This window comes from Mytilus trossulus, chromosome 12 (genome assembly GCF_036588685.1).
Source record: "Mytilus trossulus isolate FHL-02 chromosome 12, PNRI_Mtr1.1.1.hap1, whole genome shotgun sequence".
NCBI classification, from domain to species: Eukaryota; Metazoa; Mollusca; class Bivalvia; order Mytilida; family Mytilidae; genus Mytilus; species Mytilus trossulus.
In genome coordinates this window covers 51,680,069-51,698,821 of record NC_086384.1, presented here as the reverse complement: position 1 = coordinate 51,698,821, position 18,753 = coordinate 51,680,069, and the positions used below count along the sequence as shown (strand labels likewise).

Below are 18,753 nucleotides of genomic sequence, written 5' to 3'. Positions count from 1 at the left end.
AAGACAAAAATTTGGTGGTGCAACATTTGTCATCATGTTCATAGTTCAATATACCCTAGTCAATCATTTGGTAGCGGTACAACGATGTCGATGTCGATGTGCAAAGTATACACATTTTGAATAAACTTAAGATTTTTTACAAGTGATGGTTTTTGTTTTTGGTCATATTTCATCTTTAAAGATGTGCAAGTTTTACATCTTTTCATTTATCAAATATCCTACTTTTTGGCGCATAGTTCGTAAAATTTGCAGTTCTCTTGGATTCTTAGACAAAACTTGGACTGTTATATACAGAATGATATGATCTGTTATAATAACTTTGTAAATAATTGTATTTTGTTTTCATCATTTTCATTTTCGTTAACGTTTCAAATTTTTAGAAAAGCTTAATTTTTCAGAAAATAATAAACATTGGACAATTTTTTTATAGGGTCAATATTTTAATTATCATTTGTCCCCAATAAGGTAATGTTAATGTGATTTAAATAGAGACAGATGAACCAGTAGTTTAACAATGTTTAAGAATATTTCCTTTCTAAATAATAAAAAAATAGTCAATGAAGAATCTGGTGAACAAATATGATAAACATATGTTTGTCAAAATACATTTCTAACGATATTACGGAATTTTATGGGGAACAAGACCGGAAGTAGCTATTGCATGAAAATGGTACTAAACCTATCAATTTAATATTTCAGGTCTTCAGAGAAGTGGAGATACCTTCTTGTAGTAAGTATTCGTTTCTGAATGGGTTTTTTTTCATTCCAGTTTTACGAGTATCTGTTGGATTCAAGAGTCCACTGAACAAATATGATGAACGTATCTCTTTCCAAATGCTTCATTTCGTTAATAAAGAATAGGAACTCATTCCTTTGTAAGTTCAACTGGCCCAATGGGCCAAGTGAGCTTTAACTCATCACTTGGCGTCCGTCGTTTGTCGTCCGATCACTTTTACAAAAATCTTCTCCTCTGAAACTACTGGGCCAAACTAAACCGAACTTGACCACAATCATCCTTGGGGTATCTAGTTTTTAAAAATGTGTCCGCTGACCCAACCAATCAACCAAGACGGCTGCCCAAGGCTAAAAAAAGATCAAAGGGGCAAAATGTAGATTTTGGCTTATATCTCTGAAAACAGTATTTAGAGTAAATCTGACATAAAATTGTTTATCAGGTCAAGATCTATCTGCCCTGAAATTTTCAGATGAATGGGACAATCCGTTGTAGGGTTGCTGCCCCGGAATTGGTAATTTAAAGGAAATCTTGCCGTTTTTTGGTTATTATCTTGAATATTATTATAGAAAGAGATAAACTGTACACAGCAATAATGTTCAGCAAAGTACCATCTACAAATAAGTTAACCATGACAAAAATGATCAGTTGAACCCTTAAGGAGTTACATGTATTGCCCTTTAAAGTAAATTTTAATCAATTTTTCGTAATTTTTTTGTAATCTTTTAAATAAATCTTCTCCTGAAACTACAAAGACAAATTTAACCAAACTTGTCCACAAACATCATTAGGGTATCGACTTTAAGAAACGTATCCGATAACCCCACCCATAAACCAAGATGGCCGACATTGGTAAAAATAGTTAATAGGGTAAAATACAGTCTTTGGCTCATATCTCTGAAACCAAAGCATTTAGAGCACATCTGACAAGGGGTTAAAATGTTCAATAGGTAAAGATCTATTTGCCCTGACATTTTCAGACCAATCAGGCGACCTGTTGTTGGGTTGCTACTCCCGAATTGGTACTTTTAAGAAAATTTTACAGCTTTTGGTTATTATCTTGAATATTTTTATAGATAGAGATAAACTGTAAACAGCAATAATGTACAGCAAAGTAAGACCTACAAAAACGTCAACATAACCAAACTGGTCAATTGACCCCTTAAGGATTCATTGCCCTTTATAAACAATTTTAACAATTTCATAAATTTTGTAAATTTTTGTAAATTTTTAAGGATATTTTCCCCGGTAACTACTGGGCCAAGTACATTATAGATAGATAATTGTACGCATTAAGAATGTTCAGTAAAGTAAGATCTTCAAACACATCAACATCACTAAAACACATTTTTTTAATGAATCCATCGGTGTCCTTTGATTAATATGCACAAAGACCAAGATGAGTGACACGGGCTCTTTGGAGCCTCTAGTTTAATTGAAACTAGAGGCTCCAAGCAGCCAGTGTCGCTCACTTGATATTATTGGATCAAAATATAATCTATTGTTTGATTTTATCTTCTTACAATCCATTTATCGTTTTTTAGTTTTCAAGGTAAAATAGTTTTGCTGATCATTTATTTCTGTTATTTTCTTTCTACCTATTATACTTTTAAGATATCAGCATAAAACAGCAGAAATTGGAAGAAATCGTCATAAAAGGGCAATACCTCAATAAAAAGTCGGCTGATGATTTCTGCCATGTTTTAATTATTTGGAGATCTTGTTAAACTGATCATTTTTATGTATTTAATTTTCTAAATATCTGTAATTGTATTCAAAATGATATGCAAAACAAAAGAAAAATGTCATTTAAGAGTAATTACGCAGGCAGGCCTGGGTTAATGGTAATTTGTAATTGTAATGCATTGTAATATTACATTTTTTAATGTAATGCAAAGTAATTTGTAATGCACATTTTCTGCATTACAATTACATGTACATGTAATGTAATGATTACTTTAGTTAAAATCAATGTAATGCCTCCATTACTGTACATTACTTTTCATTAAAAATTGGTAAAATACATAAAATGGAAGAATATTGTAAAATAAATATAAAAGTATTAACAAAAACAAAAGAAAGTATTGAATAAAATTATTGTCACAGTTAATTACTGTATTAAATAAATTCCATCAAACTTTAATACACACATTAAGGTAAGAAATATAAAATGGTGAAAATTATCAAGTCTTGATCTTGGTTTCTGATATATGTATAAAATGACATTGGGAATATTTTGGTGTTTGGTGGGCCATGAAAATTTTCGTAAAAAATTATTAAACAAAACTATATAGATGAATGGAAAAAATATGAATTCTATACACACCTAACATGTAATTCAATGAAAGATTGTATATATCAAACAACATTTTTACACCAAACTGTGGTTTGGGTCTGTCTGTGTTGTTATATCACCTAATTAATATCAAAATGTTTTTATTGCAATCAAATCTTCTCAACTTATGTTTGTCCTCACAGAGCCCTTAGGCATTTAACAAGATAATCCTTTAATGACACATTTATTATATCCCTTTGAAATTCCTTTATGATGTCTTAATGATTAAGTGATCAATGTTAGAAACAAAATTATATACATGTATAATATATATTTAATAATTTATTTATTTTTCACCACCACCTAAGAAACTTAAAAGTTACTTTTTCAGTTTCATGCCTCCTACTAAAATGACTACTCCATCAAAGAGTAGACGCAGGTTTGGTGCAGTACATGATGTTGACATTTACTTGTGTGAGCCATGTGAAGAAAATTTTAATTATGTCAATCAATCCACTGGAATACTGGGAGTCAAATTCAGTGCGCCTTTCTTCTTTGTCTAATACAGCTATCAAGCATTTAGCCATTTTCGCCACATCAGCTCCTGTAGAAAGACTTTTTAGTATTGCTGGAAAGGTGTACAACCTGATTGCTGTTCTCTTAGAGACAGCACGTTTGAAACACTTAAAGTGCAATGGACATGTTAATTAACCAGTATTTGAAGTCTATGTCACTTACACTGTATGTATATGTACATATACCCCGGTAATATTTATCAATATCTTTTTTTTGTAGTTTTTAGTTTTTATATTGAAAAAGTATTGTGTAATGTAATGCATTACACATGCAAAGTAATTGTAATGTAATGCATTACATGTGAGAAAAAATGTAATTGTAATCGTAATGGAAGAATCACAATGTAATTGTAATGTAATGCATTACATTGCAATGTAATGGCCCCAGGCCTGAACGCAGGTATAAGAAGTCATCTGGTCATGTTTACTTATTTGTAGATCTTACTTTGCTGAATAGTATTGCTGCTTACATTTATCTCTATCTATGATAATCTTCGAGATAATAACAAAAAACTGCAAAATTTCCTTAAAACGACTAATTCAGGGGCAGCAACCCAAAAACTGGTTGTCTGTTTTGTTTGAAAATTTCAGGGAAGATAGATCTAAACCTGATAAACATTTAGCACCTTTTTCAAATTTATTCTTTATGCTTTAGTTTCGGATATATAAGCAAAAACCTGAATTTTTTCCCCTATTTTCTATCTTTAGCCATGGGGGCAATGGCGGTTGGAAGGCAGAGTCGTCAGACACATTTTTAAACTAGATACCCCAATAATTACTGTGGTTTGGTAAAATTTGGCCCAGCAGTTTCAGAGGACAAGAATTTTGTAAAAGTTAACGGACGATGACTGACGGTGATGGAACCCAATTGATGAGAAAAATTCACTTAGCCTTTCAGGCAAGGCGAGCTAAAAATAGTATGATTTTCTTTTTTATTACTACATTCAATGCATTTGATGGTTATTTTATTACATATAGGTATAACAACAGAAGCATTGACAAACATTCCAGATGAATCTATATTAGAAAACATGTCAAACAGCATTGGGAATGACAACATGCAGCTGGGATTGGAACTGGGATTAAAGGGTGCAGAATTGCAGGACATTGCCTTCCAGAATAAAACAAGATTGATGGAACAAACAAGAGAAATCTTTAGAAGATGGAGCAAGCGTAGACAGCCATTGTCTGTTTTAGCAAGAGCCTTTATCAGAATCGATAAATTTGGCGTGTTTACCCGATGCTGTTCAAATTAGTTTTGAAGTTACTTTATTGAAGTTGTACAAATTACAGTAAAATTATTCAAACCATACATTTTGTAATCATATTGCTCTAATTTTCATGCTATTTTCACATTTTCTGACTGGTGTGAGAAAAATATTTCTAATCTCTAGTGAAAAATTTGTTCTCAGCAAATGATTGGTCGAAATTTTATTGTGACGTTAAATTTTCTTTGTTTCTTCGGAATTTTCCTATTGTGACGTCATGAAAAAAGGCGACCATGCCTGATGACGTCACATAAAAAGTACACAACTTTCTTCAAATCTTTGAAAAAAGAAGGATAAAAATCATTGGAGAAACAGATTCCACCACTATAACTCGTGTATTATGATATTTCTCCACTCTCGACAGTTAAATTTTAACTATTTAAAAAGCTCGACAAAGCCTCTCGCTTTAAATATTAAAATTTAACTGTCTCGAGTGGAGAAATATCCTAACACACTTGTTGCAGTTATGGGATCTATATGTCCTATAACACGTGTAACTTATATATATTATAGAAGATCGCATATAAACTTAAGGTATTCTATGTTGTGAGTTATATTTATATATATATAATAACAAATAATGTGTGTACAGCTAATTTTTTTCTTTTAATTTAAATGGAGAAATAGCAAGGAATTTAAGAAGTTATTTCCCTCTTTTTTGTGTCAACTGGAAATTTTCAATTTTTTAAGAAAATAAAATTAAAAAAAATACTTTTGTTTCCACATTACAAACAAAACACTATTTTTGTGTATGGCCTCTTTAATATAATGATTTTTTTATTTCAAAACTATGATATCTGCAAATATTGGGGTAATATAATAATTGAAGGACTTTATTATGCAAAGATTGAAGGACATTTAAAAAGAAATCGCATGGTGAGATATAATTCACTTGAAGTTTGGGTTACACCATTTTGTTTTCAAATCTAATGTTATGTTTTGTATAATGTAAACCTAGTTGATTTATACAATAAAACTTTATTCAACATTTAGTGTTCATTATAAATAGAAGAATGAGTTGTGGGGAAAACACCAAAGAGACAGAAACCAAACAATACAATCACCCTTAGGACATATAAGGGTCAACTTTCAATTTTCAACATGAACCTGATGTTTTTAACCAATTGTCAAGTTAGCAATCGACAGGAATGTGAAACAGTTGTAATAAATAAATTTTATAACCAATCTATCTTTTTAGCAAAATGTATATTCCATATCAATTTTTCTTTTCAAATTTCTAAGATATGTATTCTTTTAATAATCTTTATCAAATAAGACAAAAAATTAATGTGTGTTTTGTTCTATAAAAAGAGAACAAGAGTGCACATGCTGAAATGTCTCGCCTGCTTTACAAATCATAGATATTATTTTGATAGTCCTAAATATAAAGCTTTAATACAACTGTCACATAACTTAACATTAACCAAGATAACTAAACATTGACCAATGGACCATGAAAATGAGGTCAAGGTTAGATGAACAATGCCAGGCAGAAATGTACAGCTAACAATTCTTCCATACAACAAATATAGTTAACATATTGTTTATAGTTTAACAAATACAGACCAAAACAAAAAAAACTTAATACTGAGCAATGAACCGTGAAAATGAGGTCAAGGTCAAATAAAACCTGTGCAACTGACAAATAGATCATAAAATATTTTCATACACCAAATATAGTTGACCTATGGCATATAGTATTAGATAAAAAGATCAAAACTCAAAAATATAACTTTGACCACTGAACCATGAAAATGAGGTCAAGGTCAAATGACATCTGCCTGCCAGACATGTACACCTTACTACCATTCCATACAACAAATACAGTAGACCTATTGCATAAAGTACGAGAAAACAGACCAAAACACAAAAACTTAACTATAACAACTGAACCATGAAAATGAGGTCAAGGTCAGATGACACCTGCCAGTTGGACATGAACACCTTACAGTCCTTCCATACACTGAATATACTAGACCTATTGATTATAGTATCGGATATATGGACTTGACCACCGAACTTAACCTTGTTCACTGATCCATGAAATGAGGTAGAGGTCAAGTGAAAACTGTCTGACAGGCATGAGGACCTTACAAGGTAAGCACATACCAAATATAGTTATCCTGTTACTTATAATAAGAGAGAATTTAACATTACAAACAATCTGAACTTTTTTTTCAAGTGGTCACTGAACCATGAAAATGAGGTCAAGGACATTGGACATGTGACTGACGGAAACCTTGTAATATGAGGCATCTATATACAAAGTATAAAGCATCCAGGTCTTCCAACTTCTAAAATATAAAGCTTTTAAGAAGTTAGCTAACTCCACCGCCGCCAGATCACTATCCCTATGTCGAGCTTTCTGCAACAAAAGTTGCAGGCTCTACAAAAATCACAAAATTTACAAAATTGACAGCAAAGGAAATTTGGAAAAAATTAACAAAATTTTATAAACTTTCTTATATTAACATCTACATATTGATTTTTTAATTTGAATTTATTCAGATTGGTTAATTTCATCTTAAGAGAAAGTATGAAAAAAGTTTAATTGTGAAACTCTGATTTTTTTTCTCATGATATAAATAGGCCAAAAATGAGTAAAAAGTTATGAAAAATGGGAAAATCATCAAAATTTGGCACTTTCAAATGGCCTTAGCAAAAGAAGAAATGCACCACCATATGATTTTTTTTTTTTTTACAGTCATATAAACCCCCAAGATCAGATAAAGAAGATAAGTTTAATTCTAGAAAATGTTGACTCCTCAGAGGTGTACATCCTTAAGGTAATCATTATGTAATGGAGAAAAGATTGAAGAATTTTACAATATCTGCATTTCTTAGGGACAAGATAATAGTGCTTATCCCTTTTGTGTACATGATTGCATTGCTAGGTTTGTTCCAAGTTTTCTTATTTTTCCATTTGCCTCCATACTTCAAATCAGTTCAGAATCATTAAACAAACTAATTCTTTTACAATTTTATTCCTTTTCAATACACAACATTTATCATTATATTTATTATTACATGTACAGATAAAATCATAATTAAAATAAACAAGTAAACAATAGAAATGACACAATTATAATAATTGGAATAAGTTTTTAAAAAACCTTACAGTTTGTTCATTAGCACCTGACACATATATTGTCCAATCAAAGCACCAGACACATATATTGTCCAATCAAGATTGGAAAGTATGAAGAAGCCAAAAAACAAGATTTAAATGTAGTTGGAGGCCCCCTTGAAGGTTTTGTAGGCATCTAATACGTAAAACCCCATGGACATTTTGAAAAGTTGGCAGGTATGCAGCAGTTTTCAAGAATATCCAAATTGTGCTTTCTTACAATATTAAAAAAAATTAATATGAATAGGTGCATATACATATTTAAAAACACATTTGATCATAAAAATAGAACTAAAAATCACATTAAACCTCACTTAAAAATACCATTGAAGTATACTATCTGAAAAAAAGATCATTGATTATGTATTAAAACTTTTCTACTACCTTCTTAGGCTTCTAAACTTGAAGTGAAAAAAACAAACTTTTTGCAACTTCATTGTTTTGAGAAAATTAGTTGTTTGTGATTTATAAAGACATTACATTTCAAAGAAAGTACACAATACAGGTCACATTGACCTACTTTTGATATGTTTAGTAACTAATGGATACACAGTATGGCAGAACATAACTAATGGATACACAGTATGGTAGAACATAACTAATGGATCCACAGTATGGCAGAACACAAATGCATGCAACAAAATAAGTCTCTAATACCGCAAATTCAGAAATTTTTCTGAAGTTTTTATGACTGCAAGAAAACGCAACACAATATGGCTCCGATCATGAAAACATAATCTTATTTTTATATTTACACCTTAAAAATTTCATACAAAATATGTATGCATCATTTCCCAAAATCATAATAATTAAATATCTCATTCATTTGCATTGTTCAACAATATCAATAATAATTTTCTTAACTTACAATAGGTAATAAAATATCTGACATGTGCCAGCACATTTGTGTAGATTCCCAAAAATCTCTAATAATGCTTTAATTAAATAATACCCACTACCGGAGGGGTGAGCAAGGTAACAAATAAATCAAAACATTTTTTTTTTTTTTTATTAAAAAACTTATCTTAATCCAAACCATGCTTACTAGTATCTTTCATTGCTATCTTCCACTTTCTGTTTAAAATAGAATTCTGGATCTTCTAATTTTGTCATAATGAAACACCTTCAAAAAGTGGACAGGAGGACTTTCATTGGTTGATTTAATAATAACCAGAACAGAAGGTAGAACCCAAGTGTTGTCAGACCCTGGTAAGCAAAATGTAGACATAGGAACTGTATTTTAATGAGATCAGGAAAGGTTTCAACCATTATTCATTATTACAAGAATACCATAATTAAATTAAATAATTGATTGTATAACTTGAGAAACCTCGTTTTCATATGAGGTTGGAAATAGGATACCACTTATCAAATAACAACAAATCAAATAAGACCAAAAATAATTTTAAAAAAGTTGGATATTGCCAACCTACAGTTGTACCTACCCACGATAAAAGCTGTCTACGGAAATTTTTTAAGACAAATCATTTCAATTTTTTTTTTAAAGTCATTTCTTTTTTTTCTTGTATAAAACATGAAACATATGAGTTCTCAAGACATATTTGTCATTTTCAATCATTGCGTGATTTATGCTTATAGATTTCAATACATTTTATAAAACTTATGCAAACAATACACAAAATTTATGTTTTAATAACACGAACAACAAAATGCAGGATAGTGGTCATTTCATAAAACAGTTTTTAACATAATAAATATAAAAATAAGCCCATGATAAAAAAAAAAATAAAATTTCAAGAGAAACATGGCAATGATGAATAAACATTTTTACACTTTTGGTATTTAGCTGAATCATGTATCTAAATGACCTTAGATTTGCACCAATAACCTTCTGACATAGACCAATAATCACTTTTCAATTATCATATTAAATACTTTTAAATTGTGATGTCAAATATTACGGGAACTTGTATGATTTTAAGTAATGGTGGACAAATTTACATACAACTGTAAATACATCTATTTCATGGAGTTAAGTTTTGAAGCCTAAAATAAAAAATATTATAAGATTGTAACTAACAATACATATACAATGTACCAGTAAGAACAAAAATCCTGAAAATGAGGTCATGTAACCTTACTTTTCATTATATAACTTTTATACCCTTGTAGATTTTGAAAAAGAGTAGGCTAATGCCGCTACAAGGCAGCACTCGCACCTGCAAAGTGGAAAGGGATTTATATAAGTTGCAATAACTTGTTTCCAAATCCACTATTAATATATGTTTAAACTAACTTTTAAAAAGTACAAACAAATTAAAAAATCCTAAATATATCTTAAATACTATTTTATAAACTGCTGTGCACTAACTAACGAATTGTACACTCCTTTCTTCGCTAAGAGAGTCTGGTGGGTTCCACTTTCTACAATGGCGCCACTGTCCATTACAAAGATCACATCAGCATTCTGAATCGTAGAAAGACGATGGGCTATCACAATACACGTACGACCTTCTTGTGCTTTGTCTAATGCTTCTTGTACCAACTGAAAATAATAATATCAAAGTTTTTCTTATTTATATTACAAAAAAAAATCATGTGGGAGCTCGAGGGTGAGTAAGAAGGAACTTTAAAAATATCCGTACAACCAAGAATCATTTTTTAGATAATTTTGCATAAAGCTAAGAGAGGCATACTGAAAAAAATACCCATGACCCACATTCAATAATTAAACTTCACTTCTTACCCTCACACATACATTTAAATGGAATAGCCCTGATGTGATATTGGTTTTTCTCTTGTGACTACCTTATCAATGTTTTTTTTCAAACTTGAGGATGTAATTACTTTGAACTAAAATGCCATTTAAAAGAACAGTTAAAAGGATTGTTTATAAATCACAAGATGTGCAATAATTATCTTTCTTTGGTTTTTAGCCAATTTAGACTTTCCCATTCCACTTGATTCAATACTATTCCCTGACTTTCTCTCCCTCATTTCTATGTTCCCTTATCCTTGTATATTCTCCAACTATTCCAACAACCCTGACTCCTGACTTTCACCCCCTGACTTTTCCAACACCCCTGGGCCCTTACTTTCACTCCCTGACTATTCAAACAACCCTGGGCCCTAACTATTCCAACAACCCTGAGCCCTGACTTTCACTCCCTGATTATTCCAACAATCCTGGGCCCTGACTTTCACTCCCTGACTATTCCAACAACCCTGGGCCCCGACTTTAACTCCCTGACTATTCCAGCAACCCTGGGCCCTGACTTTCACACCCTGACTATTCCAACACCCCTGTGCCCTTACTTTCACTCCCTCACTTTTCCAACCCCCTCGGCCCTAACTTTCACTCCCTGACTATTCCAACAACCCTGGGCCCTGACTTTCACTCCCTGACTATTCCAACAACCCTGGGCCCTGACTTTCACTCCCTGACTATTCCAACACCCCTGGGCCCTGACTTTCACTACCTGACTATTCCAACAACCCTGGGCCCTGACTTTCACTCCCTGACTATTCCAACACCCCTGGGCCCTGACTTTCACTACCTGACTATTCCAACAACCCTGGGCCCTGACTTTCACTCCCTGACTATTCCAACAACCCTGGGCCCTGACTTTCACTCCCTGAGTGACTATTCCAACAACCCTGGGCCCTGACTTTCACTCCCTGACTATTCCAACAACCCTGGGCCCTGACTTTCACTCCCTGACTATTCCAACAACCCTGGGCCCTGACTTTCACTCCCTGACTATTCCAACACCCCTGGGCCCTGACTTTCACTCCCTGACTATTCCAACAACCCTGGGCCCTGACTTTCACTCCCTGACTATTCCAACACCCCTGGGCCCTGACTTTCACTCCCTGACTATTCCAACAACCCTGGGCCCTGACTTTCACTCCCGGACTATTCCAACAAAAACCAAAAAAAACTGGGCCCTGACTTTCACTCCCTGACTATTCCAACAACCCTGGGCCCTGACTTTCACTCCCGGACTATTCCAACAAAAACAATAAAACCCTGGGCCCTGACTTTCAATCCCTGACTATTCCAACACCCCTGGTCCCTGACTTTTGCTACCTCATTTCCATGTTCCCTTATCTCTGTCCAACCCCTCTTTTAAATTACCTTTTCACTCTCTGAATCTAATGCTGATGTAGCCTCGTCTAACAAGAGAATTTTGGGATTTCTAATCAAGGCTCTTGCTATGGCAACTCGCTGCTTCTGTCCACCAGACAGTTGTGTCCCCTTCTCACCAACTATTGTGTCATAACCCTGGAATAAAAAAATAACATAACTATTGTGTCATAACCCTGGAATAAAAAATTAACATAACTTTGTGTCATAACCCTGGAATAAAAGATTAACATAACTTTGTGTCATAACCCTGGAATAAAAGATTAACATAACTTTGTGTCATAACCCTGGAATAAAAGATTAACATGACTTTGTCTCATAACCCTGGAATAAAAGATTAACATAACTTTGTGTCATAACCCTGGAATAAAAGATTAACATAAATTCAAAACATAGGGTGCTCTATTAGAGATGAGATGAAATTCAAAACTTACGGTGCTAGATTACAGGTGAGATAGAATATGAATAAAGGTATTCATTTGTTAAACATTCATTAGACATCAAGGGAACAACACAAAATGACACATTTATGTCAACATTCAGTCTTCAAAATCTAAAGTTGTTTGGACTCTGGTGGATAACTGTCTACTTGGCAATCATACTATTTTATACATTTTCCCATTTGAATGGTTTTACACTAGTAATTTTTGGGGGCCTTTATAACTTGCTGTTTGGTGTTAGTCTTGGCTCTGTGTTGAAGACTGTACCTTGACATATAATGGTTTACTTTTATTAATTGTGACTTGCATGGAGAGTTGTCTCATTGAATTGGCACTCATATCATAACTTCCTATATCTATATCTTCTTATTTTCATAGAAAGGTGAATTGACAGCTGTTTGTAAACAATGCAATACTGACTGAAGCCAGATTCCCCTAAAATGTAAAGTTAACTGTGTCAGGATAAAAATGAAATTCTTTATACATTACTTAATGTGGTACCTAACACTACAGGGAGATAACTCTGTAAAATCAGCTAAACGCTTTAATTACGTTGTGTTGCTAAAAGAAAATTAAGCTTTTCAAAGGACAAAATAATTTTTTGTCAAACTGCTATATAACCAGTGTAATTTTTCTGATAAAAAGGTTGGTTCAAATTTTTTGAAATTTTTGTCAAAGGGTCAAAGTAAATACTTTGCCAAAATTTTAAGAAAATTAAACGAGCCAAATTAATTTTAGTTAAAGTGTTGGGTACCACCTTAAAATTTGAGGGAAAATTTCAGAAAAAAATAATAATATGGACTCATGGGGCTGTCATGAGACAGGCTAAACAACATACCATAGGCTGACTAGTGATAAACTCATGTATATTAGCATCTCGAGCAGCAGCAATAACATCATCCATTCCTGCTGTTTCCTCCAAACCGTAAGCTATGTTGTCACTGATACTACAATTAAACAGGATTGGTTCCTGACTGACCACACTAATAAACGACCTCATTTTGTGAAGATGTAGGTCTTTTATATCTATACCATCTATCATCTGTTAAAATAAGAAATAAGAAATATTGAGTTATTTCCCCTAAAACACATTTTCAGTTCAAGGAAATTTTGATTTAGAAAAAAAAGTTCTATGCAAAATATGCAACATTTATCAAAAGAGAATCCTTTGAACTTTAATTTTACTGTTCTGATTGTAACAGATTGTTTTTATCTCAATAATTCCGCCAGACCATTAGAATCCCTGATAAAGGGAGACAATTATAAATTCACTTTGTCCTTTATCCCCTGTCTGACCAACTACTAAAACTTGCAGATGGAATAATTTCTGTTGAAAGGAATGAATTATCCAGTGCTAAACAATATAATGACTGATAGAGGGTGACAATCATAAATGTTCTTTGCTCTTTTCCACTTTTAATCTTACCATCTAATATAACTTACAGACAGAGTAATTTCTGTTGAAAGGAATGATTTTCCCCAGCTATAAGAATCACTATTAAAGGGAGATAATCACAAGTTCACTTTACTTTCTGTCACTCTTCTAACCAACTACTAAAACTTACGGACAGAATAATTCCCGTTGGACAGAGACAGATTTTCCACCACCTATAAGAATCACTTATAAGAGGAGACAATTATAAATTCATCTTACCCTCTGACATTTTATTGGCAGGATAGTTTCTGTTAAAGCTGTTATCCTAATGCTAGCAAGTTAAAGGTTTGGTTGACTTGCTTGCTTTGTTTATATAATTTTTTTCTAAAGCATTGTAATCAAGATTGACATCTGCTATCAAAAGATTATAAGGGGTTCAGTTTGTATATGTTAAACTTATGTTATTAGAAGTTAAGCAATGTATAAAAGCTGAAGTCCTTCCTACTTATTGTTTGCAGATGTTAATCTGAACGACAATTCTTCAGCAAACATTTATACCAACAAAGCAAGCAATCCAACCAAACCTTTAACTTGCTAGCATTAGGATAACAGCTTTAACAGAAACTATTCAAGAGGGTAAAATGATTTTGTAATTGTTTCCCTTAGCATTAGAAAACAGCTTTAAAAGAAAACACATTCCTACTGTTAATACTTACAATTTCCCCTGACTCAGGATCATAGAACCTCTGTAAAAGGGAGATAACTGTAGACTTGCCACATCCACTCTGTCCCACAAGAGCCACAGTCTGTCCTGGCTCCACCTTCATATTAACTCCCTTCAAGACCTTTACCTCTGGTCTAGTTGGGTAACAGAAATTGACATCTTTAAACTGTATCAAACCATCCACTTTTTGCTGAAATAGACATTAAATAAAAGTGCAATGAACAAATTGTTTCTGTATTGTAAGAACACTATATATAAATTGTCTGCCTTATTCAAGATATCTTTTCTGAATGGCAGTCATTCTGTCTCTCCCTTTTCCCCATACCTTTTCAAATGGCATTCTAAAATTTCTGTACTTCATCTCCATCAAACCTACCTGGTTAAACCTTAATTTGTTCTAGTCCCACACCAAATAATCATTATATAATTCTTGTGGACAGTTGTCTCATTGGCAATCATACCACATCTTTTTTTAAATTATATTGTATTACTTGGATGGAGAATTGTCTCATTGGCAATCAAATCACATCTTTTTTATATTATATTGTATTACTTAGATTGAGAGTTGTCTCATTGGCACTCATACCACATCTTCTTTTTTATATTATATTGTATTACTTAGATGGAGTTGTCTCATTGGCACTCATACCACATCTTCTTTTTTATATTATATTGTATTACTTGGATAGGGAGTTGTCTCATTGGCACTCAAACCATATCTTCCTATATCTAAGCAATCACTCAATTAATAGTTTACCCAAACTACACAAAGTTTCAATGTGTTTAGAAAAAAAAAATGGAAATCTGCTAAAACAATCCTCAAAACTTCCCTGCAAATTTTTTAAAAGAATGCATTTTCACAAATATATTATTAACAATTTATTTGAAATCAAGGTGAACAAATCTACAAATATAATAAAGATGTTCAGGAAACCATTAAATGCACACAAATTGTGCTATTCATGAAAACAAACCATGATAAATCCTGTCAGAATAATGCAATAATATATACAAACCAGATAAGTTCCTCTTTTGGAGTATATATCTATAGACGGTACAGTGTCAAATGCTTTGAAAATTAATCCAGCAGCATGTTTTGCCTTTGAATACTCTGGCAGAAATGATGATGATTGTCCAATAACCATAGCAGTGAAGGCAATAGCAAAGAACACTCTAAAAAAGAAAACGAAATAGTTATACTGTGGAATCATTATAATTTGTACGATTCTAAATTTGGTGGATTTTATTGGTATGGATCAACCAGCAGGCGCGTAGCTCCCTATACGCCAACACGCAGTTGCGTGCACATCGGTTCGGCATGCAAAAAAAATTATTGCAAAATTAAAAAATTACAAATCAAATTTTAAAGGAAACACACATGTTGTCACTTTTTTAATTTATGAAATGTCATTAAATAACAGCATTTGGTTTCAGAATAGAAGTTTTATTGAAGATCATGCATGACGAAATCGGACAGTGTAACTTGTATCTTTTACAAGATTTGAATTTGTTATACGCAGTCTAACACATGTAATTTCGGAGCACATTTTACAGAGTACGGTTTATCTGTTTGGAATGAGATGTATCAATCTGCCTGAGATTTATCAGAACCCTTCGATATCGTTGAAATTATGCCATGGCGATGTGTTCGACGGACAGTACTAACAGAGCAACTCCTCCTGCAAACACGCCAAAACAGTATTGGAAAGTCTCATTATATTTTGCGTTTATAGACCATATGAAAATCGAATGCCTATGATAATGGAACTGGATAGTCATGTATAGTGGAGTCGCGTCTGGTATTATCAGAAAATCGCTTCTTTGTGTCGTATCTTCTTCCTCCTGTTGTAGGAAATATAACAAACCAACAAATCTCAACATTGTCAGAGACATACGAAACTGACCTGGTATGTAATTTTGACAATTCAATTGGGAGGTCGCTCGATGGCGAACACGTACACTGGTTTATAACATCTCGCGAGTGCTACCGTGGAGATCTATCAATGTACTATGTCTGTTTAAATCAAATGTACGATCACCAATGAACAATGACAGGTTATAATCGCTAGCATTACTGCATATGCATCGGGATAGTGTGAATATTGCCGACAAATAATAAAAGAAGTTCGTTTCGGCCTAGACCCGAAGAGCAGATTTTTGACAATTTCGAGTAAATTCTGTATTAGAAAAATGTGTAGTTTATGTTTTCAATTAACCATGATTTACTCTATTCAGCAGCTTTATAAATAGTTTTACATTCATAAATTGTTTATAAGTTCTATCTACATGAAGCTCCTCCATCAACTGTCCTATGACAGAAAACCGAAAAAAAACCCATTTTCCTGCATAAAAGGGTCCCAAAATTTTTTCGCTTCGCTCCCCTCGGCAGTAGTTGCTTGCACATCGTTTCTTTCTAGCTACGCCCCTGACCAGGAATTTAAATGTTCAATGACGCCCCTGACCAGGAATTTAAATGTTCAATGAAGCACTGTGTATTCATTTATTTTCGTTGGTACCAATTTTTGTTGATTGAGAAAAAAACTTACAGGTATGTGGATATTTAATTTAGTGGTTTTGCTGAAGTCAGCATACAAGCCATAAGAAAAATTGTCATTCGTTGAACATTTAATTTCATGGTTCAACTTTTCACACGAAATCCACGAAAATTGGTATCCAACGAATTATAATGAATCCACAGTACACGTTATATTTGTATGCAGACTTTGTCAAAACCATAAAAATCAAAGATCAATCAAAATATAGTGTTCCTTCAATCCATGAAAGTTGATTTCCACAGAAATAAATTAACAAGATCATATAATAGGGAACAATTGTACTAAGTTTCAAGTTGATTGGATTTCAACTTCATCAAAAACTACTTCAACCAAAAACTTTTACCTGAATAGTACAACAGATGAACAGACACACAGACCAGAAAACATATGCCCATAAATGAGGCATAATAACACCATTTTGGCTATACTAACTTGAACACATTATCAGCAGTCATTTCTCCTATCTCCACTTGCCATGCACCAAATCTGAAGGCACCAGCATAGGTCATGAAAATAACACCTTGACCTAAACCAAATGCTATTCCATACCAGTGGGCTTGCTTTATCATAGATCTGTAAAATAAACAAATAACAATGAATGGGGGCTATGATTCTTTGGAATTTCTGACCAGTTGATTAGTAATATTATAAATAACTTCTAAAGTCTGCAACAATTGTTGCTATTATTGCCTTCCATCTAGAGATTGAGAATTAGGGTCAGTTTAGAACTACATTTTGCTTTAAAATAAATTTCTGTACAGCCACATTCCAACAGCAGTCACATATGAAGTATACATATAAAGAATATATCTTCCAATACAATGTATGGAGGTTTGTATTTCCTACCATAATTCCCTTGATGGAAGGTCTGTTGTCATCTGTTTATGTAGTTCATACATGTTTCGTGTTTCTCGTTTCTCGTTTTTATATGAATTAGAACGTTGTTTTTCCCTTTTGAACGGTTTTACATTAGTAATTTTTGGGGTCCTTTATAGCTTGCTGTTTTGGTGTGAGCCAAGGCTACGGGTTGACGGCCCTACCTTGACCCATAATGGTTTCCTTTATATATGTTATTTGGATGAAAAGTTGTCTCATTGGCACTCATACCACATCTTCCTATATCTTTTGATTACAAGAAGGCTAGTTTAGTTCATGTTTTGGAGTTAGTGTGAAGCCCATTTTCATTGAACTAGTACACATTTTTGTTTTAGGGGCCAGCTAAAGCCGCCTGTGGGGTGGGATTTTCTAGCTGTGTTGATGACCCATTGATGGCCTTTGCCCTTCTGCTCTTTGTTTGGGTTGTTGTCTCTTTGACACATTCTCCATTTCCATTCTCATTTTCTTTTCATCATGGGTTCTTAATTGTTAAGTTGATGTCATCCCTTCAAATATTTTAAGGACAGATCATTTTAGTGAACCTTATGGAATATCTCTGTCACATAAATATTGTAATGTTGTAACAACAACCCTGTTCTCCTTTCCTTCTTCGACATTACTGAATACATCTTATCACATGATGTTTTACTTGCATGGGCAACACGACAGGAGCTGCTAGTGGAGCAGAAACTGCTTA

The 18,753-nt window shown here is 33.0% G+C and overlaps 1 protein-coding gene across 6 annotated transcripts in view; it reads right to left on the bottom strand.

Annotated features, from left to right (window-relative positions):
• Positions 1-9,695: 9,695 nt before the first annotated feature.
• LOC134692799 (ATP-dependent translocase ABCB1-like) overlaps positions 9,696-18,753 on the bottom strand; it is a 50,882-nt gene continuing 41,824 nt past the window's right edge. For 5 of the 6 annotated variants that reach the window (XM_063553348.1, XM_063553351.1, XM_063553346.1 and 2 more), the window contains 6 exons: positions 17,613-17,753; positions 15,642-15,798; positions 14,618-14,815; positions 13,365-13,568; positions 12,078-12,224; positions 9,696-10,484 (listed from right to left, as the gene is read on the bottom strand). In XM_063553348.1, the coding sequence (XP_063409418.1) occupies positions 10,284-10,484; positions 12,078-12,224; positions 13,365-13,568; positions 14,618-14,815; positions 15,642-15,798; positions 17,613-17,753 (1,048 nt within the window). In that variant the 3' untranslated portion in view covers positions 9,696-10,283. The remainder of the gene's footprint in view (positions 10,485-12,077; positions 12,225-13,364; positions 13,569-14,617; positions 14,816-15,641; positions 15,799-17,612; positions 17,754-18,753) is intronic. The other variant, XM_063553352.1, reaches the window with a different exon arrangement.